This window comes from Podarcis melisellensis (genome assembly GCF_964234715.1).
Source record: "Podarcis melisellensis genome assembly, chromosome: 13".
Taxonomy (NCBI): domain Eukaryota; kingdom Metazoa; phylum Chordata; class Lepidosauria; order Squamata; family Lacertidae; genus Podarcis; species Podarcis melisellensis.
The window spans coordinates 709732-735583 of NC_138545.1; the positions used below are offsets into that span (position 1 = coordinate 709732).

A 25852-nucleotide genomic window follows, 5' to 3' on the forward strand; every position below is an offset into this window, starting at 1 on the left:
GGGAGCGGGGACTGCGGAAGCCCCCAAGTCTTGGCATCCTGCCAGCACCCCTGGTCAGCCCCCCACCTTTCAGTTTCTGTACTTTCAAGACTACAGCTTTGGAGGCCCCCCCCCGCAACTCCAAGTTGGGCAAAGGTTGTGGAGCTGCTCTGATGGAGGAGGAGGAGGAGAGGTGGCCTAGGTGGAGTCTTGGCCAGGAGGTGTCTATTTGGGGCATTACTAAGAGGCAATTAAGTGACAAGGCAGAAACCCAAGGGATGCTATTTATAGCCCTTGTTCTGTGGCTGCTCCTATTAGATAAACAGCTTCTTGGGTATGGTTGGCGCTCAGAGCCCTTTCACCTGGGCAGGTAACACGTCCCACTTCAAGGCAGGCAAATGAGCCCAAATGGGCACTGCCTGACGTCAATCTGGATTTATCAGAAAGCGATACAGCCGAGATAAACACATGCTTGCTCCTGGCGCAAAGGCAAACCGACACCCGGGGTCGTGCCCCAGAGCTTTGTCCCCCACACAAGTCTTGTTTTCCCTCCATCGTTAACAGGGCACATATTTGCAAGAACAACGTCTAGACTCATACACAGCCTTCTTTCGTTCTCTTTTCCCAGGACTACAGAAATGTAATCAGATAGGATTGTGACGCTGCTGAGATGCAGGCAACGGGCACCATTGTTTTCATGCTTCACCCAACCACATTCACACCATTGAACAACCTCAGGAGGGGAGAGAGAGGGAGAGAGACGTGAGCCCATGGAACCACGTTTCACCCACCCACAACATTCTCACAGAACATGTACAGAGATAGGCAGTCTCTCTGTCTCTCTCTCTCACGCAGAGACACACACCTCAAGGACCAAGCGGCAGGTTCTGGGGCTCAGATTGTTCTCCTCAAGCTTTCCATGGGGCAACTTTCCTAGGGAGACTTTCCTAGGCACCTCGCAGGATGACAAACCGCAGTAACATTGAATCTGCGCTCAGCAGCATAGTCTCTCACTGGAACCTGCTCATGCTCACAAGTCCAGTTGTGTGCCGATACTGAAGCATCACTTGCACGGTGATTGTGGAAGGCGAACACAGAGAGCTGCAGTGAGGACCAGACTGGTCTGAGATGGAAGGCCAGATGTCCTCAACCTCCTGAAGCCAGGGAGGCCAAAGTGGGTCACACAAAATTCATTGCTGGATTTTTCTGTCCATTGCATCAGCACAACTCAGAACTGCCTTTTCATTTTCATCTAGCTTCTAGAATATGTCCTATTCTCTCTCTCTCTCTCTCTCTCTCTCTCTCTCTCTCTCTCTCTCTCTCTCTCTCTCTCTCTCTCACACACACACACACACACACACTTTTTGCTGTAATATTTGCCACCTTGGGCAGTTTGAATTTTAAACCCTTAGCAACCCTTTTGCTAGATATTTCTTGCAAAGTGAACTTGCATGGGGTGGAGGGGGAAGCACTTTTCCCAAGCCGTGTGTTACAAAATAATGATGATGATGATTTTTATTGTTTTATAAGTAAAATTTACAGTTGTTAGGATTATCATAAATCTAAATGTCATCTCAAAACTCTCCCACCAAACTACCCCTCCCCCTTTGGCCCTGGTGCAGCCTTAGTACGTTACATGATGTTTAAAAGTTCTCAAAATTCATCAGACTTGTTAAAAAGATTATCAAGGTTCTCAGGGCTTTTTTTCTGGGAAAATGGGTGCTGGTACTCAGCGGGAAGTTGCTCCAGTAAGTGCCACACTTTTTAACAACAACACGAAGAGGAGGTGCCAGCGCTGCATACCCTTGAGGACCCCCTGAAAAAAAGCACGGAGAGTTGTCAAAATTGATCAAAAGTATAAAAAAATACTGGGGAGGTATTGCGAAGTATTTCGTGCATTCCACATTACACCATATTGGGGTGTGGGGTGGTAATACCACCCTGGATGTTTCGCTGTGATTCCTGCATCGCAGGGGGGTTGCCTAGATGACTCCCTTGGGATTCTTTCCAATCTAATGATTCCATCCTGTTGGACAGCGGAACGGACTCCCCTGGAAGATGGTGGACTCTCCTTCCCTGGAGGTTTTTAAGCAGAGGTTGGCTGGCCATTCACCAGGGATGCTTCAGCTGAGATTTGTGGGTTGCACTAGATGACCCTTGGGGTCCCTTCCAAATCAGCTCCCCTCTCTCTCCCACTTTCTCTCCTCCGCAGTCTCGCCATTGCCCTCTTTGCCTTTCCCTCATTCAATCCCTTCCTTACCTGCTCTAGGGAGGGGCCGGTCTGGCTCACAGCTTCCCCCCTGCAAATATTTGCCCAAGGTCCTTTGTCAAAGTCGCTATTTACACTGGGCGGGCTGAGCACCACACTTGGAACATACCTGCCAAGAATGACTGCCCTCCCTCCTTACCAGTGCCCTTTCCGTGCCAGCGGGTCAAATCCCCCCCATGCCCAACTGACCCACCACTTCCCAGAGTGTTTCCTCCATGAGATACCTCCTGCTGGACGCCTCTCCCTGAAGGTGACACATCCCTGCCCTTATCAGAAGAATTTTGAGGGATGGTGTGGCCAGCCACCTCCTCCTCCTCTTCCTCCTCCCCCCCTCCCCGCTAGAAATCTCTCTCTGGAGCTTGGAGCTTCAATCCAGCTTTGGTGCTGATCCGAGGAAGGTGCGCTCCTTGACCTCTGCCTGGAAAACCCTCTGGCATCTGCCCTCCCCTTTGCCAGCGGCCCCTGGTGCCTCAACCCATGAGACCCAATGACGGGAGAATGGGGGTGAGCCTCTTTGCTCTCTGCCTCTGGACGGGGCTGATCATGGCCTCCTCCACAGAGGGTAAGTATTTGGGAACGCAGGAGCCTTCTGGATGCGGTGGGTGTGGCGGGGTGGGAACTCTGCCGCTTGGGCAACCAGCTGCATGGTGGGTGCATTTGGGGAAGGGGTGAAGTCACAGGAGAGTCGCCAGCCCCCTTGCCAGGGCTCAACGCACGCCAAGGCTCCTGGCAGCCCAAGCCCAGAAGCTGTCGCTCATCCACGAAATACCTAAATTATTTTTTTAAAAAGAGACTTCCCTGGAGCATGTGCAGAGTCCCATTACCTCCTCACAGAGAAACTTACTCTCAGTCAGACGAGCAACATCAGGGGAGCCAGATTGCTTTTGGATCAGACCAAAGTTCTCTCTAGTCCAGCTTTCCGTTCGCCACAGTGGCTGACCAGACGCCTCAGTAAGAAGCCCACAGGCAAGGACAGGAGAGCAGCAGCCCTCTCCTGATGATTTTCTCCCCACTGATGATGAGTGTCCTAGCGACAGACTGCCTCTCATCCTCATACACAACCATTATGACTATTAGCTACGGAAAGCCATGATTTTGTCCAACCCTTTTTCAACAGCTTGTGGGAAGGAGTCCCATGGTTTAACCATGTGCTGTGTGAAGAAGGACTTTCTTTTCTTTCTCTCCCTCCTCAGCTTCATTTGATGGCCCCGTCTGGGTCCCAGGCAGCTTTCTGCCAATGGGTTTATGGAGCATTTCCCCTGATTTGTTTGCAGGGAGATTAGAAGGTGTTGGCTTTCTAAGGATTATAAAACAAGTGTTATCACCCCAGACTTTCCAGGGCAGTTCCCTGCCACTTTCTTTTTCCTTTTTCTAAAAAATAAATAATTGTTTATTTCGTTTTCAAAAGTTTACCATCAACAATGTGTTTAATTTATCAGCTGACGTCCCATCTGCCCTCCATGATGTTTATCCTTTAATGCTGCATATTTTAACTTATAACCACTCCATTTATACATCCCAAATTATTAGCCTTAATGTATTTCCACTGTTGCTCATATTTCAAATCCTGCCCATGTTTCCATGCAATTTATAATGGTTCTTTAGATATTCTACAAAAGGTTCCCAATCCTCAAAGAATGTTTTGTCACATTTGTTCCCTGCCACTTTCCTTCTTGCAAACATTCCCATCTGCTGGGGAAGAGGGTTTTCTGCACAGGAGCTGTCAATGAACTGTAAATAGGCAAACTTGACTTGCTGGTGCACGGCTGAGGGATCGTCCGCACTTCCGCTTTCCCCACCACTCCCACCCCCCCAACCCGGGAAAACTTGTTCTTTACTGCTCAGTTGGAACAAACATCCATCGGGTTTTCCTCAGATTGAGGTTTGTGCCGATTCAGCAGTAAGGAGAAGGAAATGGAAAACTGCTCAGACTCGTTCCTAGAAAACATGAAACAAGCAGAAAACCTCTCGGACCCGTGCTTTGTAGGCATGGGGCAAGTGTGGGCAAGCCCTGAATTCTGCCTGAATGTGTGTGTAGTGGGGGGAGGTACCCGTGGGCCAAATTTGTGGGGGTGGCTGACAGTGCAATGAGGGTGGGTGGGTGGAAACGAAGGCTCTCCCTCCCTGAGTCCATCCAGCCACAGCCACTGTCCTTCTGTTCTGCAAATGCCAGTTTCCACCTGGTGGGCCTTCAAGTCCTGGAGTAACCACAGGAAAGAACAAGAACTTTATTTGTTTATTTAAAGGTGGTTTCAGGTGATAAAAGACGCGGGGGACTCACATTGCACCGTCCATGCCCCCCTCCCCCCGCCTTTATAGGCAACAGGCAGGACCCAGATAGGGTGTTGTCACAAGTCACACCTAGTTTTATCCTCCACATATCTGACATTGAGGCAGAAAGAATGGCTGCAGGAGGCTGAAGGCTCAGGACCTCTCAGCCGGTGGTGGCGGAGGCGGTCAGGAAGCCGGGCTAGGGCCTGGGAGAGACCAGAATTCAAATCCTCACTCAGCCTTGTAGTCCACTGGGTGATCTCGGGCCAGCCACGTTCCCTCACACCGGCTCCCCCTCCTCCCTGTCCCCCTTGTACCTTCATCTGGGGCCTCCTCCTCCTCCTCCTCTGTCTTGGAAGAAGCTGTGCCCGCTTGCACAGCCTCTTCCACCAGTGCCACAAATATGCCACGAGTGGCGATGTGTGGGTCAAGTAAGTTTTCCTTCTGTTTTTTGGTCCTGTTCTCTGGTGTGGCCAGAGCGCGGGAGCCAAAACAAGACATCCAGGATTGGAATTGGAAGCCAGTGAGGCTCCTGTCAGCCTGGGGTGCCCCGCTTAACACGGGACAGTTGTGCGGTATGCATTCGGGTTTTCCATGGATTGCTGTCTGTTCCGATTTAGAGCTAAAGAGTGGGTTTTCTCTGGGAAAGGAGTGGGGCCTGTGCTTGTTCTTAACGAGGTCTTTAATTATTGGATTTGTATCTGGCACTTCCTCTGGAAAGAGGCCAGGGTGGCAAGAGACAGAGATCAAGCAGAGCGAGAGCTCCAGAAGCCGCTTGGGCAGGCAGACAAGGCCACCGATTTCCACATTTGGTCTCCACAGGATATGTGACCAGAGTGTTCCGTTTTCCCCTGACACACTTTAAACAGTGGCTGTGAAGTGTCCATAGCTTCTTTTAGCTTGGCAATTGGAATAGGATTGGAAGAGATCTAGGAGGTCATCTAGTGAAACCCTACAGTGGGCTACCTGCCATTCATGAGTCCTGCAGCTGTCTCTTGTCCCTGACAAGTGGGCAGCCCATTCTTTGCTTGATATCCCTCCAGGGACTGGGAGTCTACCATCACCACCTGAGGCACTCAATATTCCCCTGCCAAGCAGCTCATGCCACTGGGAAGCTCCTCCTCTTGCTCAGTCAGAATCTGCCATTTCCCTGCCAATTCCACCCACTGGTACTAGTCCTGCCCTTCTGGAATGGCAGAAAACACGAGTCTGCGCCATCTTTTCCATGGCACCCCTCTAAGCATTACGAGACTGCTGTCACCATGAGTCCCTTTCACCTTCCCTTTGCCAGGGGCCAACTAACCAGTTCTTCCAGTCCATCCCTGTATAATCATAAATTCATAGGGTTGGAAGGGATCCCGAGAGTCACCCAGTCCACCCCCTGCGATGCAGGAATCTTTTGCCCAACATGGGGCTTGAACCCATAACCCTGAGATGAAGAGTCTCGTGCTCTACGGTCTTTGTTTCCATCCTGGTCACCTTCAACTTTGTCCTTCTTAAAAGGTGGCGCCCAGAACCAGACACAGCCTGACAAGCATAGAATAGAGTGGATCTATTGCTTCTTGCGGTCTGGACTTGTGATGATATTGTGTGCGCCTGCTTATGTCGCCTTTGATTGTGTTAGCTTTTTACGCAGCTGCTTCACATTGCTGGCTTAGAGTTAGCTTGTGAGAAACCAATGAGGCACCTAGATCCCTTTCCCCTGTTCTGCCACCAAGCCAGGTCCACCCTCCATCCCATACTTGTGTCCTTGATTCAGAAGCGTTAGTGCTTCTGTATGTGGAGGCAGAGCCAAGCCATCTTGGCTAGTAGCCATTGATAACCCTCTCCTTCATGAATTTGCCCTGTCCTCTTTGAAAGCCATCCAAGTTGGTGGCCATCCCAGCCTCCTGTGGGAGGGAGTTCCACAGTTTAACTCTGTGCTGTGTAAATAAAAATAAAAAAAATTATCTGTCCTAAATCTTCCAACATTCAGCTTCTTTGGATGTCCACGGGTCCAAGTATTAAGAGAGGTGGAGAAAAACTTTCCTCTATCCAATTTCTCCATGCCACGCATGATTCATACAAACTTCTATTATGTTGCCTCTTACTCACCTTTTCTAAACTAAAAAGTCCCTTTCTTCATAGGGACGTTTCACTCCATCCCTTTGATTGTTTCAGTTGTCTTTGTCTGAACCTTTTCCAAATCTACCATATCATATTTGAGGTGATAAGAACTGTACAGAGTAGTCCAAAAGGGGTTAAATAATAAAAGAATTGGATGGGACCCTAGGACTCGTTTAGTCCAACCATCTGCAAGGCAGGAATCACAATGAAAGCATCCATGACAGATGGCCATCCAACCTCTGCTTAAAAGCCTCTGAAGAAAGGGAGCCCGTTCCACAGCTGACAAGCTCTTACCAAGAGACAGTTCTTCCTAATGTTTGATTGGATTCTCCTTTTTTGTAACTTTAATCCACTGATTTGGGTCTTCCCCTCTGCAGCAGAAAACAAGCTTTAGGTATTTGAAGATGGCTACCATATCTGCTCCCAATCTCCTCTTTTCCAGACTCCTCCTTCTGTAGGGAGTAGCAGGAATCATTCTGTGGGCTGTGCCTTCCAAAGGCTGCTTGGAGTGTCCTGGGGTCTGCTTCTCTTGTTCTTGTGTCTTCCCCTCTTGTTTATTGGAGCTTATTTTGAAATTGCTGGGATAAGTTACCAAGGCCGGAATCTTATGGTTTGGGTACTTCCTACTCATTCCTCCCAGCTTGTCATCTCTAGGCTGCAAATCCCTTTCTCTACTGTCATCTCCACGGAAGGCAGCAAGGGCATTAGCATACTCATCCACGGTCAGTAGCCTTGGGTCTGATGGGGTTAGATTAAGAATGGAAAAAGACTCCTACAAATCCATCTCCTGCTGTCTCTTTCTCCTCTGGGGGATGACAATAATCGTTCTGTGCGCTGTAGCTTTCACAGCCACCTTCGTGTCTTCTGAGGTTGACAACTGCTGTCCTAGCTCCTCTGGCGCAGAATCAGTGTCCAAGGTGAGAGCATGGAAGCGATTTTGCAACTCTAAGACCAAGTGTGGTTTGTGACTGTCCTACTTCTGTGCGTCACATTCCTCCAGGGGTTAGACTCTTGCAATGGACAATCTTTTCCCACTTGGGGACACTGCATCCCTCTTGGTGCTCAATCTCAGTCAACTCAGATCTATCAAGTAACTCTGCATGTTGTCGCTTGAGGTGTGGCTGGGCGGGCCTCAAGTTGCTGCAACTTCTCTTCCTGCAAGACAACCAGCTTGCACTTGCTACAAGTGTGCTGTTGCTTGTTCTCTGGCAGAATGACAAACGTGGCACAGGTGTAACAGGTCACTGCAGCAGCTCCCTCGCCCTCCATGTCTCTGGTCCTCTGTACCTCAAGAGACAGAACTCTGGGCCTCCCCCTTAAACTCCCCTGCTAAATGCCCTTGCAAACACCCCTGTTTGAGAGGTCTGGTCGCAAGCTCTGGTCCCAGGCTCCTAGGATCTGCACTGGGCTAACTTTGACTTGCTGCTGGTCGCTAACTCCTACCTCAGCCTCCCTCCCTCGAGGCATAGTACACAAGAAGAGACCTCAAATGAGCCCACAGAGACATCTAGTTCTTCCACCAGTGAGCAGCCATCCACAAATGAGATGTCTTCTCAGCCAACATTGTCTGTCCCTTCCAGTAAGCTAACTACAGAGATTACAAACACAACTGTTGAGACTGTGGGAAATTGCAGTTAAATATAACAAGCAGGTCTGGGCTACCTAATATTTAATATGACCAAGGAATTGTATCCTTAGACTTGTTTGGTCATGCCCCATTACCTCCGGAGAAGGAGGATATGAAACTTCTTTCTTCACTCGGTCTACTATGTGAGCTCAGGAACAAATGGAGGTCTGACCTGGTGCTCCAGGCTCACACTGCATCCTTATAAACATTTTTCTACATAGGGTAACTCAAGATTTTCTACCTGTGTTTAATTGTTCCTCCTTGGCTGAAGGCGTGAAGATGACCTTTGAAGTATTTCTAGGAAAGCTGTTTTAAACTTACTGTGGTCTCTTTAAACTTACAGCCAGTGAGCACATGGAGATGACTACACCACAACAGAACTCATCTGACTACACAGGGAAGTTTAATTCTTCCACCACTGCACAACCATCCACAACAGAGGTGTCTTCTCAGTCAACATTCTCTGCCTCCTCCAGTGAGGTGACTTCTGAATCTCCAACCACAACTAGTGAGACTACAACACCTACCCCATCCAAGACCCCTTCTGTATCTAGTCCTGAGCCTTCAGAGACAACTGCACCCAGCCTATCTTCAAGCACACCCACTGAGCACATGAAGCAGACTACACCACAAGGGTCCTCACCTGAGTACACAGTGATGTCTAGTTCCTCCACCCCTGAGGAACCACCCACAACACAGCTGTTTTCTCAGTCAACATTGTCAGTCTCCTCCAGTGAGGTGACCTCTGAAACTCCCGCAACAACTAGTGAGACTGCAACACCTACTCCATCCCAGACCCATTCTACATCCACTCCTGAGCCTTCAGAGACAACTGCACCCAGCCTATCCACAGGAACAAACACACCCACTGAGCATGTGGAGATGAGTACACCACAAGGAACCTCATCTGAGTACACAGTGAAGTCTAGTTCTTCCACCACTGAACAACCATCCACAACAGAGGTGTCTTCTCAGTCCACATTCACTACCTCCTCCAGTGAGCATAGTACTGAAACTACAGTTACAACAAGTGAGACTACAACACCAACCCCATCCAAGACACCTTCTACACCCAGACCTGAGACTTCAGAGACAACTGCACCCAGCCTATTCACAAGAACAAACACACCCACTGAGCACGTGGAGCAGACTTCACCACAAGGGACCTCATCTGAGTACACAGTGAAGTCTAGTTCTTCCACCACTGAGCAATCATCCACAAAACAGCTTTCTTCTCAGTCAACATTGTCAGTTTCCTCCAGTGAGGTGACTTCTGAAACTCCAGTAACAACTAGTGAGACTACAACACCTATTCCATCTAATTCCCCTTCTACATCCAGTTCTGAGCCTTCTGAGACAACTGCACCCTTCCTATCATCAAGCGCAAACACACCCACTGAGCACATGAAGCAGACTACCTCAGAAGGAACCTCATCTGAGCACACCGTGAAGTCCAGTTCTTCCACCGCTGAACAACCATCCACAACAGAGGTGTCTTCTCAGTCCACATTCACTACTTCCTCCAGGGAGCATAGTACTGAAACTCCAGTAAAAACTAGTGAGACTACAACACATACCCCGTCAAAGACCCCTTCTACACCCAGTCCTGAGCCTACTGAGACAACTGCACCCAGCCTATCCACAAGAACAAACACACCCGCTGAACACCTAAAGCAGACTACACCATACGGGACCTCATCTGAGCACACCGTGAAGTCTAGTTCTTCCACCACTGAACAACCATCCACAGCAGAGGTGTCTTCTCAGTCCGCATTTACTACTTCCTCCAGTGAGCATAGTGCTGAAACTACAGTTACAACAAGTGAGATTACAACCTCAACCCCATCCAAGACACCTTCTACACCCAGTCCTGAGATTTCAGAGACAACTGCACCCAGCCTATTCACAAGAACAAACACACCCACTGAGCACGTGGAGCAGACGTCACCACATGGGACCTCATCTGAGTACACAGTTATGTCTAGTTCTTCCACCACTGAACAGCCATCCAAAACAGAGGTGTCTTCTCAGAAAACATTCCCTGCCACCTCCAGTGAGATGACTTCTGAAACTCCAGTAACAACTAGTGAGACTACAACACCTACTCCATCAAAGACCCCTTCTACACCCAGTCCTGAGCCTACTGAGACAACTGCACCCAGCCTATCCACAAGAACAAACACACCCGCTGAACACCTAAAGCAGACTACACCATACGGGACCTCATCTGAGCACACCGTGCAGTCTAGTTCTTCCACCACTGAACAACCATCCACAGCAGAGGTGTCTTCTCAGTCCACATTCACTACCTCCTCCAGTGAGCATAGTACTGAAACTACAGTTACAACAAGTGAGACTACAACACCTACACTCTCCAAGATCCCTTCTACACCCAGTCCTGAGCCTACTGAGACAACTGCACCCAGCGTATCTACAAGAACAAACACCCCCGCTGAACACCTGAAGCAGACTACACCACACGGGACATCATCTGAGCACACAGTTATGTCTAATTCTTCCACAGCTGAACAACCATCCACAACAGAGGTGTCTTCTCAGTCCACATTTACTACTTCCTCCAGGGAGCATAGTACTGAAACTCCAGTAACAACTAGTGAGATTACAATACCTACTCCCTCCAATATCCCTTCTACACCCAGTTCTGAGACTTCAGAGACAACTGCACCCAGCCTATCCGCAAGAACAAACACACCCACTGAGCACGTGGAACAGACTACACCACACGGGACCTCATCTGAGAACACAGTTATGTCTGGTTCTTCCACCACTGAACAACCACCCACGAAACAACTTTTTTCTCAGTCCACATTCACTACCTCCTCCAGGGAGCATAGTACTGAAACTCCAGTAACAACTAGTGAGATTACAACCCCAACCCCATCAAAGACACCTTCTACACCCAGTTCTGAGACTTCAGAGACAACTGCACCCAGCCTATCCGCAAGAACAAACACACCCACTGAGCACGTGGAACAGACTACACCACACGGGACCTCATCTGAGAACACAGTTATGTCTGGTTCTTCCACCACTGAACAACCATCCACGAAACAACTTTTTTCTCAGTCCACATTCACTACCTCCTCCAGGGAGCATAGTACTGAAACTCCAGTAACAACTAGTGAGATTACAACCCCAACCCCATCAAAGACACCTTCTACACCCAGTTCTGAGACTTCAGAGACAACTGCACCCAGCCTATCCACAAGAACAAACACACCCACTGAACACCTGAAGCAGACTACACCACACAGGACCTCATCTGAGCACACAGTGAAGTCTAGTTCTTCCACCACTGAACAACCATCCACAGCAGAGGTGTCTTCTCAGTCCACATTCACTTCTTCCTCCAGGGAGCATAGTGCCGAAACTACAGTTACAACAAGTGAGATGAAAATACCTACACCCTCCAAGATCACTTCTACACGCAGTTCTAAGACTTCAGAGACAACTGCACCCAGCCTATCCACAAGAACAAACACACCCACTGAGCACGTGGAGCAGACTTCACCACAAGGGACCTCATCTGAGTACACAGTGAAGTCTAGTTCCTCCACCACTGAGCAATCATCCACAAAACAGCTTTCTTCTCAGTCAACATTGTCACTTTCCTCCAGTGAGGTGACATCTGAAACTCCAGTAACAACTAGTGAGACTACAACACCTATTCCATCTAATTCCCCTTCTACATCCAGTTCTGAGCCTTCTGAGACAACTGCACCCTTCCTATCATCAAGCGCAAACACACCCACTGAGCACATGAAGCAGACTACCTCAAAAGGAACCTCATCTGAGTACACAGTGATGTCTAGTTCTTCCACCACTGAACAACCATCCACAACAGAGGTGTCTTTTCAGTCCACATTCACTACCTTCTCCAGTGAGCATAGTACTGAAACTACAGATACAACAAGTGAGATTACAACCCCTACTCCCTTCAAGACCCCTTCTACACCCAGTCCTGAGCCTACTGAGACAACTGCACCCAGCCTATCCACAGGAACAAACACACCCACTGAACACCTGAAGCAGACTACACCACACGGGACCTCATCTGAGCACACCGTGAAGTCTAGTTCTTCCACCACTGAACAACCATCCACAACAGAGGTGTCTTCTCAGTCCACATTCACTACTTCCTCCAGGGAGCATGGTACTGAAACTCCAGTAACAACTAGTGAGACTACAACACCTACACTCTCCAAGATCCCTTCTACACCCAGTTCTGAGACTTCAGAGACAACTGCACCCAGCCTATTCACAAGAACAAACACACCCACTGAGCACGTGGAGCAGACCTCACCACACGGTACCTCATCTGAGTACACAGTTATGTCTAATTCTTCCACCACTGAACAACCATCCACAACAGAGGTGTCTTCTCAGTCCACATTTACTACTTCCTCCAGTGAGCATAGTGCTGAAACTATAGTTACAACAAGTGAGATTACAACCCCAACCCCATCCAAGACACCTTCTACACCCAGTCCTGAGCCTACTGAGACAACTGCACCCAGCCTATCTGCAAGAACAAACACACCCACTGAGCACGTGGAACAGACTACACCACACGGGACCTCATCTGAGCATACAGTTATGTCTGGTTCTTCCACCACGAAACAACTTTTTTCTCAGTCCACATTCACTACCTCCTCCAGGGAGCATAGTACTGAAACTCCAGTAACAACTAGTGAGATTACAATACCTACTCCCTCCAATATCCCTTCTACACCCAGTTCTGAGACTTCAGAGACAACTGCACCCAGCGTATTCACAAGAACAAACACACCCACTGAGCACGTGGAACAGACTACACCACACAGGACCTTATCTGAGCACACAGTTATGTCTAATTCTTCCACAGCTGAACAACCATCCACAACAGAGGTGTCTTCTCAGTCCACATTTACTACTTCCTCCAGGGAGCATAGTACTGAAACTCCAGTAACAACTAGTGAGATTACAACCCCAACCCCATCCAAGACACGTTCTACACCCAGTCCTGAGACTTCAGAGACAACTGCACCCAGCCTATTCACAAGAACAAACGCACCCACTGAGCACGTGGAGCAGACTTCACCACACGGGACCTCATCTGAGTACACAGTTATGTCTGGTTCTTCCACCACTGAACAACCATCCACGAAACAACTTTTTTCTCAGTCCACATTCACTACCTCCTCCAGGGAGCATAGTCCTGAAACTCCAGTAACAACTAGTGAGATTACAACCCCAACCCCATCAAAGACACCTTCTACACCCAGTTCTGAGACTTCAGAGACAACTGCACCCAGCCTATCCACAGGAACAAACACACCCACTGAACACCTGAAGCAGACTACAGCACACGGGACCTCATCTGAGCACACCGTGAAGTCTAGTTCTTCCACCACTGAACAACCATCCACAACAGAGGTGTCTTCTCAGTCCACATTCACTACTTCCTCCAGGGAGCATGGTACCGAAACTCCAGTAACAACTAGTGAGACTACAACACCTACACTCTCCAAGATCCCTTCTACACCCAGTTCTGAGACTTCAGAGACAACTGCACCCAGCCTATTCACAAGAACAAATACACCCACTGAGCACGTGGAGCAGACCTCACCACACGGTACCTCATCTGAGCACACAGTTATGTCTAATTCTTCCACAGCTGAACAACCATCCACAACAGAGGTGTCTTCTCAGTCCACATTTACTACTTCCTCCAGGGAGCATAGTACTGAAACTCCAGTAACAACTAGTGAGATTACAACACCTACCCCATCCAAGACACGTTCTACACCCAGTCCTGAGACTTCAGAGACAACTGCACCCAGCCTATCTGCAAGAACAAACACACCCACTGAGCACGTGGAACAGACTACACCACACGGGACCTCATCTGAACATACAGTTATGTCTGGTTCTTCCACCACGAAACAACTTTTTTCTCAGTCCACATTCACTACCTCCTCCAGGGAGCATAGTACTGAAACTACAGTTACAACAAGTGAGATTACAACCCCAACCCCATCCAAGACCACTTCTACACCCAGTCCTGAGCCTACTGAGACAACTGCACCCAGCCTATCCACAGGAACAACCACACCGGCTGAACACCTGAAGCAGACTACACCATACGGGACCTCATCTGAGCACACCGTGAAGTCTAGTTCTTCCACCACTGAACAACCATCCACAACAGAGGTGTCTTCTCAGTCCACATTTACTACTTCCTCCAGGGAGCATAGTACTGAAACTCCAGTAACAACTAGTGAGATTACAACACATACCCCATCCAAGACACCTTCTACACCCAGTCCTGAGCCTACTGAGACAACTGCACCCAGCCTATTCACAAGAACAAACACACCCACTGAGCACGTAGAGCAGACTTCACCACATGGGACCTCATCTGAGTACACAGTTATGTCTAGTTCTTCCACCACTGAACAACCATCCACAACAGAGGTGTCTTCTCAGAAAACATTCCCTGCCACCTCCAGTGAGATGACTTCTGAAACTCCAGTAACAACTAGTGAGACTACAACACCTACCCCATCAAAGACCCCTTCTACACCCAGTCCTGAGCCTACTGATACAACTGCACCCAGCCTATCCACAAGAACAAACACACCCACTGAACACCTGAAGCAGACTACACCACACAGGACCTCATCTGAGCACACATTGAAGTCTAGTTCTTCCACCACTGAACAACCATCCACAGCAGAGGTGTCTTCTCAGTCCACATTCACTACTTCCTCCAGAGAGCATAGTACTGAAACTACAGTAACAACTAGTGAGATTACAACACCTACCCCATCCAAGACACCTTCTACACCCAGTCCTGAGACTTCAGAGACAACTGCACCCAGCCTATCTGCAAGAACAAACACACCCACTGAGCACGTGGAGCAGACTACACCACACGGGACCTCATCTGAGTACACAGTTATGTCTAATTCTTCCACCGCTGAACAACCATCCACAACAGAGGTGTCTTCTCAGTCCACATTTACTACTTCCTCCAGGGAGCATAGTACTGAAACTCCAGTAACAACAAGTGAGACTACAACACCAACCACTTCTACCCCCGGTCCTGAGACTTCAGAGACAACTGCACCCAGCCTATTCACAAGAACAAACACACCCACTGAGCACGTGGAGCAGACTACACCACACAGGACTTCATCTGAGCACACAGTTATGTCTAATTCTTCCACCACTGAACAACCATCCACAACAGAGGTGTCTTCTCAGAAAACATTCCCTGCCACCTCCAGTGAGATGACTTCTGAAACTCCAGTAACAACTAGTGAGACTACAACACCTACCCCATCAAAGACCCCTTCTACACCCAGTCCAGAGCCTACTGATACAACTGCACCCAGCCTATCCACAAGAACAAACACACCCACTGAGCACGTGGAGCAGACTTCACCACACGGGACCTCATCTGAGTACACAGTTATGTCTAGTTCTTCCACCACTGAACAACCATCCAAAACAGAGGTGTCTTCTCAGTCCACATTCACTACGTCCTCCAGGGAGCATAGTGCCGAAACTACAGTTACAACAAGTGAGATTAAAATACCTACACCCTCCAAGATCCATTCTACACCCAGTTCTGAGACTTCAGAGACAACTGCACCCAGCCTATCCACAAGAACAAACGCACCCACTGAGCACGTGGAACAGACTACACCACACAGGACCTCATCTGAGCACACAGTTATGTCTAATTCTTCCACAGCTGAACAACCATCCACAACAGAGGTGTCTTCTCAGTCCACATTTACTACTTCCTCCAGGGAGCATAGTACTGAAACTCCAGTAACAACTAGTGAGATTACAATACCTACTCCCTCCAAGATCCATTCTACACCCAGTTCTGAAACTTCAGAGACAACTGCACCCAGCCTATTCACAAGAACAAACACACCCACTGAGCACGTGGAGCAGACCTCACCACACGGGACCGCATCTGAGCACACCGTGAAGTCTAGTTCTTCCACCACTGAACAACCATCCACAACAGAGGTGTCTTCTCAGTCCACATTTACTACTTCCTCCAGGGAGCATAGTACTGAAACTCCAGTAACAACTAGTGAGATTACAACACATACCCCATCCAAGACACCTTCTACACCCAGTCCTGAGCCTACTGAGACAACTGCACCCAGCCTATTCACAAGAACAAACACACCCACTGAGCACGTGGAGCAGACTTCACCACATGGGACCTCATCTGAGTACACAGTTATGTCTAGTTCTTCCACCACTGAACAACCATCCAAAACAGAGGTGTCTTCTCAGAAAACATTCCCTGCCACCTCCAGTGAGATGACTTCTGAAACTCCAGTAACAACTAGTGAGACTACAACACCTACCCCATCAAAGACCCCTTCTACACCCAGTCCTGAGCCTACTGAGACAACTTCACCGAGCCTATCCACAAGAACAAACACACCCACTGAACACCTGAAGCAGACTACACCACACAGGACCTCATCTGAGCACACAGTGAAGTCTAGTTCTTCCACCACTGAACAACCATCCACAGCAGAGGTGTCTTCTCAGTCCACATTCACTACCTCCTCCAGGGAGCATAGTACTGAAACTCCAGTAACAACTAGTGAGATTACAACACCTACCCCATCCAAGACACCTTCTACACCCAGTCCTGAGACTTCAGAGACAACTGCACCCAGCCTATCGGCAAGAACAAACACACCCACTGAGCACGTGGAGCAGACTACACCACACAGGACCTCATCTGAGCACACAGTTATGTCTGGTTCTTCCACCACGAAACAACTTTTTTCTCAGTCCACATTCACTACCTCCTCCAGGGAGCATAGTACTGAAACTCCAGTAACAACTAGTGAGATTACAATACCTACTCCCTCCAAGATCCCTTCTACACCCAGTTCTGAGACTTCAGAGACAACTGCACCCAGCCTATTCACAAGAACAAACGCACCCACTGAGCACGTGGAGCAGACTTCACCACACGGGACCTCATCTGTGTACACAGTTATGTCTGGTTCTTCCACCACTGAACAACCATCCACGAAACAACTTTTTTCTCAGTCCACATTCACTACCTCCTCCAGGGAGCATAGTACTGAAACTACAGTTACAACAAGTGAGACTACAACACCAACCCCATCCAAGACCACTTCTACACCCAGTCCTGAGCCTACTGAGACAACTGCACCCAGCCTATCCACAGGAACAACCACACCGGCTGAACACCTGAAGCAGACTACACCATACGGGACCTCATCTGAACACATCGTGAAGTCTAGTTCTTCCACCACTGAACAACCATCCACAACAGAGGTGTCTTCTCAGTCCACATTCACTACTTCCTCCAGGGAGCATAGTGCCGAAACTACAGTTACAACAAGTGAGACTACAACATATACCCCGTCAAAGACCCCTTCTACACCCAGTCCTGAGACTACTGAGACAACTGCACCCAGCCTATCCACAAGAACAAACACACCCACTGAGCACGTGGAGCAGACTTCACCACACGGGACCTCATCTGAGTACACAGTTATGTCTAGTTCTTCCACCACTGAACAGCCATCCAAAACAGAGGTGTCTTCTCAGAAAACATTCCCTGCCACCTCCAGTGAGATGACTTCTGAAACTCCAGTAACAACTAGTGAGACTACAACACCTACCCCATCAAAGACCCCTTCTACACCCAGTCCTGAGCCTACTGAGACAACTGCACCCAGCCTATCCACAAGAACAAACACACCCACTGAACACCTGAAGCAGACTACAGCACACAGGACCTCATCTGAGCACACAGTTATATCTAGTTCTTCCTCCACTGAACAGCCATCCACAGCAGAGGTTTCTTCTCAGTCCACATTCACTACCTCCTCCAGGGAGCATAGTGCCGAAACTACAGTTACAACAAGTGAGATTAAAACACCTACACCCTCCCAGATCACTTCTACACCCAGTCCTGAGACTTCAGAGACAACTGCACCCAGCCTATCTGCAAGAACAAACACACCCACTGAGCACGTGGAGCAGACTACACCACACGGGACCTCATCTGAGCACACAGTTATGTCTGGTTCTTTCACCACGAAACAACTTTTTTCTCAGTCCACATTCACTACCTCCTCCAGGGAGCATAGTACTGAAACTCCAGTAACAACTAGTGAGATTACAATACCTACTCCCTCCAATATCCCTTCTACACCCAGTTCTGAGACTTCAGAGACAACTGCACCCAGCCTATTCACAAGAACAAACGCACCCACTGAGCACGTGGAACAGACTACACCACACAGGACCTTATCTGAGCACACAGTTATGTCTAATTCTTCCACAGCTGAACAACCATCCACAACAGAGGTGTCTTCTCAGTCCACATTTACTACTTCCTCCAGGGAGCATAGTACTGAAACTCCAGTAACAACTAGTGAGATTACAATACCTACTCCCTCCAAGATCCCTTCTACACCCAGTTCTGAGACTTCAGAGACAACTGCACCCAGCCTATTCACAAGAACAAACACACCCACTGAGCACGTGGAGCAGACTTCACCACACGGGACCTCATCTGTGTACACAGTTATGTCTGGTTCTTCCACCACTGAACAACCATCCACGAAACAACTTTTTTCTCAGTCCACATTCACTACCTCCTCCAGGGAGCATAGTACTGAAACTACAGTTACAACAAGTGAGATTACAACCCCAACCCCATCCAAGACCACTTCTACACCCAGTCCTGAGCCTACTGAGACAACTGCACCCAGCCTATCCACAGGAACAAACACACCGGCTGAACACCTGAAGCAGACTACACCATACGGGACCTCATCTGAACACATCGTGAAGTCTAGTTCTTCCACCACTGAACAACCATCCACAACAGAGGTGTCTTCTCAGTCCACATTCACTACTTCCTCCAGGGAGCATAGTACTGAAACTCCAGTAAAAACTAGTGAGACTACAACACATACCCCGTCAAAGACCCCTTCTACACCCAGTCCTGAGACTACTGAGACAACTGCACCCAGCCTATCCACAAGAACAAACACACCCACTGAGCACGTGGAGCAGACTTCACCACACGGGACCTCATCTGAGTACACAGTTATGTCTAGTTCTTCCACCACTGAACAGCCATCCAAAACAGAGGTGTCTTCTCAGAAAACATTCCCTGCCACCTCCAGTGAGATGACTTCTGAAACTGCAGTAACAACTAGTGAGACTACAACACCTACCCCATCAAAGACCCCTTCTACACCCAGTCCTGAGCCTACTGAGACAACTGCACCCAGCCTATCCACAAGAACAAACACACCCACTGAACACCTGAAGCAGACTACAGCACACAGGACCTCATCTGAGCACACAGTTATATCTAGTTCTTCCTCCACTGAACAGCCATCCACAGCAGAGGTTTCTTCTCAGTCCACATTCACTACCTCCTCCAGGGAGCATAGTGCCGAAACTACAGTTACAACAAGTGAGATTAAAACACCTACACCCTCCCAGATCACTTCTACACCCAGTTCTAAGACTTCAGAGACAACTGCACCCAGCCTATCCTCAAGAACAAACACACCCACTGAGCACGTGGAACATACTACACCACACAGGACCTCATCTGAGCACACAGTTATGTCTAATTCTTCCACAGCTGAACAACCATCCACAACAGAGGTGTCTTCTCAGTCCACATTCTCTGCCTCCTCCAGTGAGCATAGTACTGAAACTACAGTTACAACAAGTGAGATTACAACACCAACCCCATCCAAGACCCCTTCTACACCCAGTTCTGAGCCTACTGAGACAACTGCACCTACCCTGTCTTCAAGCATAAACACACCCACTGAGCACGTGGAGCAGAGTACACCACAAGGGACCTCATCTGAGTACCCAGTGAAGTCTAGTTCTTCCACCACTGAACAGCCATCCACAAAGCATCTGTCTTCTCAGTCAACACTGTCATTTTCCACCAGCAAGGCATCTTCCCCTTCCACCACTACTCGTGTACACACATCGACTCATTCACAGCTTACAAGTTTGTCTGGTAGGTATCTGTGTAATCATATGGAAATGATGTTTATCTCCCAGTACAGTATTCCAGTGTTTAACTGTTTACACATGCTGCCCATACTGGGCCAACTACAAAGTTATTGTATTAATTTACAAGGCCTTTAACAACTTGAGTCTAGGATTTATTCAATAGTGTTTGATGCGTTATATTCCTGTTAGATCACTCCCGTCTCTGTAGCAGTGGCTCTTTCTGGTGCCCCATGACTCCGGGATACAGGTCACCCCCCAATGAGCTGTGTGTTCAGAACTGTGCCCAATTCTGTGGAACTCCCTTTTGGCTGAGACCTCTTCTTGACTGAACTTCAGGCACCCGCGAAAACTTTGTTGTTTTCAGCAAGAAATTTAGGCAACATTTTTTGGTTTTCTGATGAAATCTAATTGATTCTATCATTTGTAGTTCTCTTGAACCCTCACTGGACACTTCTTAGAAATCATCGTTTAAGCGATAATCATCATATATATTGTTGGATCCTCATATGAGGGCTCTTTTGTTGGCTTGTTCTTAAATATTGTTAATATTCTGTTCTGCTCTCTTCCTCTTCCTCAACTCCTTCCACCACAGTTGTCCCTCTCGGGTGCCTTAATGGTGGAGTTCTTGGTGAGGGTCTTTGTCACTGCCCGTCTCCCTATATTGGGCAGCGATGTGAAGAGGCAAAGAATGAAATCCAAGTGGGTAAGTCAGAGCATTATTAGTACAAGGTTCCTGCCCTCTGGTTCTTCTTTTGAAAACAAAAGCTCAGGAATGTCCAGGTATGCGTAGTAATTTTCTAGGTGGGCAACATTTTTGGTCCTGCGGCTTCAAACTTTGTGTTTCACATTGTTGGGAGTGATCTTGCTTCTTTGATGACCTGCGTGTTTCTCCGTTTAAGTGCCCAAGCCAGCCTTCCCTAACATTGTGCTCTCCAGACATGGCTGTCCTCCCATCTGCCTCAGTGAGCGTGGCCAATGGCCAGGGAGGATTTGAAGTTGTGGCCCATCAAGACCTGAAGGGCACCAAGTTGGGGGACCCCTCTGACCTCAACTTGCTTGCACTGTCACTCTTGTGAAGGGTGGCCCATAAAGAGACTGAAAGTGTCTCTGAATACTGAATACAGCCACCCACGGACATGGCTTGATATAGAACATTACCTTTTCTGGATGCAGATGACTTCCATACCAACAGTGTATAAAACTGGTTGTATCTTTAGGAGGTGTATATACAATCTACTCAGGCTTGTGCACATGCCTAGGAAGTCTGGGTCTGTGGGGTTGTCCGCTTGTCCTGTGCTTAGTAGACATGGGTCTGAGCAGTTCTGCCTTTGCTACACTGTTTTCCCCTGGGAAACCTGCTCTTTAGCACTACATCAGAACAAACATCAATTTGTGGAAAAATCAATTGCCATTTCTTCCTATTCAGCATAAAACACTTTCCCCAGGAAAGTGCAGAGGCAAATGGAAGTGTGGATGAGCCCTCAACTGGTTTGCAAGGAAAGATGGCCAACTTGCTTGATTCAAAGTGGTGTGTTAGTTCTGTGGCATCACCCTGCCACCTGCAGTTTAAAAAGCTTCTGATACCAGCAGGAGCAGCAGCAGCTGGACAAGAATGTCACCTGCCTCAGGACCTGGAGAGTTCTGGTCAGCAAGAGTAGACTAACTACACTGAGCTGATACGCGCACATTCCAGTGTATTTCACACCCTGCACCAGCGCCCTTTCTCTGCACACTTGGTGTGGATCCATAGGTGATTCATGTTGTTTCCATGATCACTGCAATTCTCCTGCAACTCAATGGACACCGGAAGTGCTTTTCCTCACATCTGAAACTGTGGCTGTACCTTCATGTTTAATGACTCCTGTGCTTTCTGATCACAGTGACTGTTGTGGCCACAATCAATGTCTCTGTAACAGTGAAGAATCGGAAGTTCAGCCCAGAGATGGCGATTTACAACTCGTCTGCCTTCAATTCATTCGTGAAGATCTTTGAGGAACAGGTGAGGGGTGGCTGGGAGTGCACAGAGAGATGACGCCCCCCCCCAAAATACCCACACCCAAACCCAAACCCTATGGCAACTTCTGAGTCCAGGCCCCATTCATACTCCATACCTCAGCAGTGAAGCTCATTCACAGCAAGTCTGTAAACACAGTCAGGTTTCCCTCATTTGGAATACCTGGATATCCAGCTTCGGAAATGTAGCCATCAGATGAGTATAGAAAGCTGTTTCTGTAATTTGTAGCTCAGAACTGATGGTTCATACCCTAATACACACATCAGGAACCGTCTTCCTAACTGTCACTTTTGAAAGACCAATCTTAAAGTGGCAAGGGTCATCTTCCAGCCTTTATAATCATCCCATCCCTTTGGCCAGGCTGCCTGCTGGGAACTGGAGTCCAAGAACAGCTGGGGGAGGGCCACCGACTAGCCATGCCCAGCACAGGAGATACCCCAAAGGTGTGTCGGAAGGGTGGAGGCGTTAAAGGAGCACAGCAGGAGAGAGAGGCCCTACTCAGCACACAGGAGGGACCCAGAATCGGCTGGGATGGGGGGTTTAGTTTACATGTGGAGTTTTTTTGTTGTTTCTGCTTCCATGGAAAAAACCCAACTCTACAGTTCTATGATTCTAGGACTGCTGACCTGTACCTCAAAGAGGCACCCTGTCTGATATGATCGGGGTGGCGGTCATACTCGCATTGGGCAGCTGCTCTGCTGTTTATGTGCAGACCCTGCTGTTGGTTGGTGCTTCCGACTGTTGCTGTCTATGCAGCTGAGATGAGACCTCTCTCTTTGCAGATGGACATCTTCTATGCAGACATTCCTGGGTACACGGGTGTAAAGGTGATTCGGCTGAGGTGAGTCACAGAAGTGATACAGCTGGGGACCAAGTATGGGAGGGAGGGTGCTGCTTGGTGCCATGCCTGGCTCCCCTGCTGTGAGTGCCCCTTTAAGCGACAGCCCCCACTACCATTATTGACCTCACATCAGGCTGGCTGAGGGCATCTTTGGGGTTGTAGCTAAGTGATTTCTCTCTCTTCCTTCCTGCTGCCTCTTCTCAGCAATGGTAGTGTCATCGTGGACCACGAGGTGCTCCTGCAGCTTCACTTCTCAGACTTCAATGCTTCCTACGATGCTTCCATGAAGAACCTCACACAGACCTTGCAAAAGAATTGCACTTCCAATGACAAAGGTGAGGAGGCGCCTGGCACTTCTCGTGGGAAGGTCTGGCTGGCAGCTGAAGGAGCCCAAAGATGGCATGAATGTTGCGGACTTTAACGCTACATTCCCATCCATCTAACGGAGTAGGAGGAAAGGCTTCTTATTAAACGTCTTCAGATCAGCTGTCACGAGGAAGCAGAAGTCATCCAAGGGTTGTGATTCTGTCCCTCCTTAGTTGGGAGTAAATGGCACCAGCATCACAAGTGCATGTACTCCTGAGTCAAGATGCATAGGATGGGGATCCCAAGGTGGTAGCCAGGAGTCAAGCCTGGGGTTGCCAGTCACACTGGGAGCCCAAAGGGAGGCTGTGCGGTGGCCGGTGAGCCACCTCTCTGCAGAACCTGAGCAGCTCCACTGAGTCCAAGTCCACCCTGACTCTCCTGGTCCAGACAATTACATTGTTTCACTAGGAACAGAGGTATCCGTTTGAAATTGTGCACCACGAAACTGTACGGAAGCTTATTGTCCAAAATGGAATGAAATCAAGGTCTTCCCAGCCTGCCAATTTCACTCCAGAGAAAAACAGGAATCAAGAATAGAAGGCTCCTCAGTTAGGCCGTATCTGAGGCCACCTAGTGTTATCTATCCATGCTGAGGAGTGAGGGTGCAAACCCTTCTCTGATACCCCAGTAGCTCTCCTGCAACATCAACTGACCCCAGCTGAGTTTCCCATGCCAATATGGAGATGAATATCAGGTTGCTTCCTGTCAGAAGAGGTGTGCTTCCTTCAGCCTTGGTGGCAGGGAGTCATGACAAGTGGGGGCGGGAGCAGAAGAAGAGGTCCTTCCCCATGGATGCCCCCCCCCGTGATTTCTTCCTTTCAGAAGCCTCACCTTTGCTTCCCCCCCCTCTGCTTTAGATAAGCTGTGCTTTACTGAAGGAGCATCTCGTGTGACCGCAGTGCCCCTGAGTCCTAAAGGTGAGGATTGGTGTGTGAGAGGGGATTAGTGTGTGGGATATAAATATATATATATAATGATGATGATCCAGCAGCCAAGCTCCCCTTTTGTTCTCCTATCCAGGGGTCAGCAAACGTTTTCAGCAGGTGGCCGGTCGGCTGTCCCTCAGAGCTTGTGGGGGGCTGGACTATATTTTGAAAAAAATAATGAATGAATTTTATTCCCTCAAAATAACCCAGAAATGCATTTTAAATAAAAGCACACATTCTACTCATGTAAAAAAATGCTGATTCCCGGACCGTCCGCAGGCAAGATTGAGAATGCGATTGGGCTGGATCTGGCCCCTGGGCCTTAGTCTGCCTACCCATGTCCTAGTCCCATGGATGTGGTGTTGTGAGACATTTGCATTCTTCCTTTGCTGACCCTACTCTCTCCTTTTCCATTCCCAGATCTGTCGGACGAATGCAAGAATGCCTCAGTGGTGGCACAAAACCTCCAGCCATATTATGTGGCGCGGGTCATCAACAACACACTTCATTGTGTATCTAATTGCAGTGATTGGAACCCTCACCCATTCCACTGTGTGAATGGAAAGTGCCACATCACCTCTGAGGGGCCCAAATGCCAGTGAGTAGCATGCCAGGGGTTGAAGGAGGGAGTGGAGATGTGGGGTCAATTCTTCCCCGTAGCAGGGTCCAATAAGCACTACTAGTGGTGAATAGTTATGTGCATTTTTCTAAAATAGTCTAATACAATTGTTGCCTATCCCTTCTAGGGAGACGCCAAGCACAACAAGTGAAACATCCATTTCTACAAATTTGAAAACAACACCATCTACTTATACTATTATGAAAATATCCACCACTTCTGAAACCACAAGCCCTACTAGTGAGAGTACAATGCCTACTCCTTCCATGACTCCTTTAACTTCTAGTTCTGAGCCTTCTGAGACAACTGCACAAACCCTGTCTTCAAGCACAAACACACCCACTGAGCACTTGAAGCAGACTACACCCCAAGGAACCTCATCTGAGTACACAGTGATGTCTAGTTCTTCCACCACTGAGCAACCATCCACAAAACAGCTGTCTTCTCAGTCAACATTGTCATTCCCCTCTGGTGAGGTGACTTCTGAAACTACAACCACAACTAGTGAGACTACAGCACCTATTCCATCTAAGATCCCTTCTACATCCAGTCCTAAGCCTTCTGAGACAACTGCACCCAGCCTATCTTCAAGCCCAAACACACCCACCGAGCACATGAAGCAGAGTACACCACAAGGGACCTCATCTCAGATAACATTATCTGCCTCCTCCAGTGAGGTGACTTCTGAAACTCCAAGCACAACTAGTGAGACTAAAACACCTATTCCATCCACAACCCCTTTTACATCCAGTC

General features: G+C 48.6%; 1 protein-coding gene and 1 long non-coding RNA gene across 2 annotated transcripts in view; both read left to right on the forward strand.

The window, feature by feature from the left end:
* The window catches only part of LOC309355691 (uncharacterized protein), a 64410-nt gene that overhangs the window by 18559 nt on the left and 19999 nt on the right, over positions 1–25852 (forward strand). The window contains exons 3-9 of the mRNA XM_081886723.1: positions 22214–22332; positions 23130–23188; positions 23393–23523; positions 24412–24471; positions 24901–25078; positions 25227–25314; positions 25780–25819. Coding sequence (XP_081742849.1) covers positions 22214–22332; positions 23130–23188; positions 23393–23523; positions 24412–24471; positions 24901–25078; positions 25227–25314; positions 25780–25819 — 675 coding nt within the window. The remainder of the gene's footprint in view (positions 1–22213; positions 22333–23129; positions 23189–23392; positions 23524–24411; positions 24472–24900; positions 25079–25226; positions 25315–25779; positions 25820–25852) is intronic.
* On the forward strand, positions 1293–3613 carry LOC309355638. The gene is made up of 2 exons (XR_014162578.1): positions 1293–2075; positions 3366–3613. It is a non-coding gene; the product is annotated as an uncharacterized lncRNA (long non-coding RNA).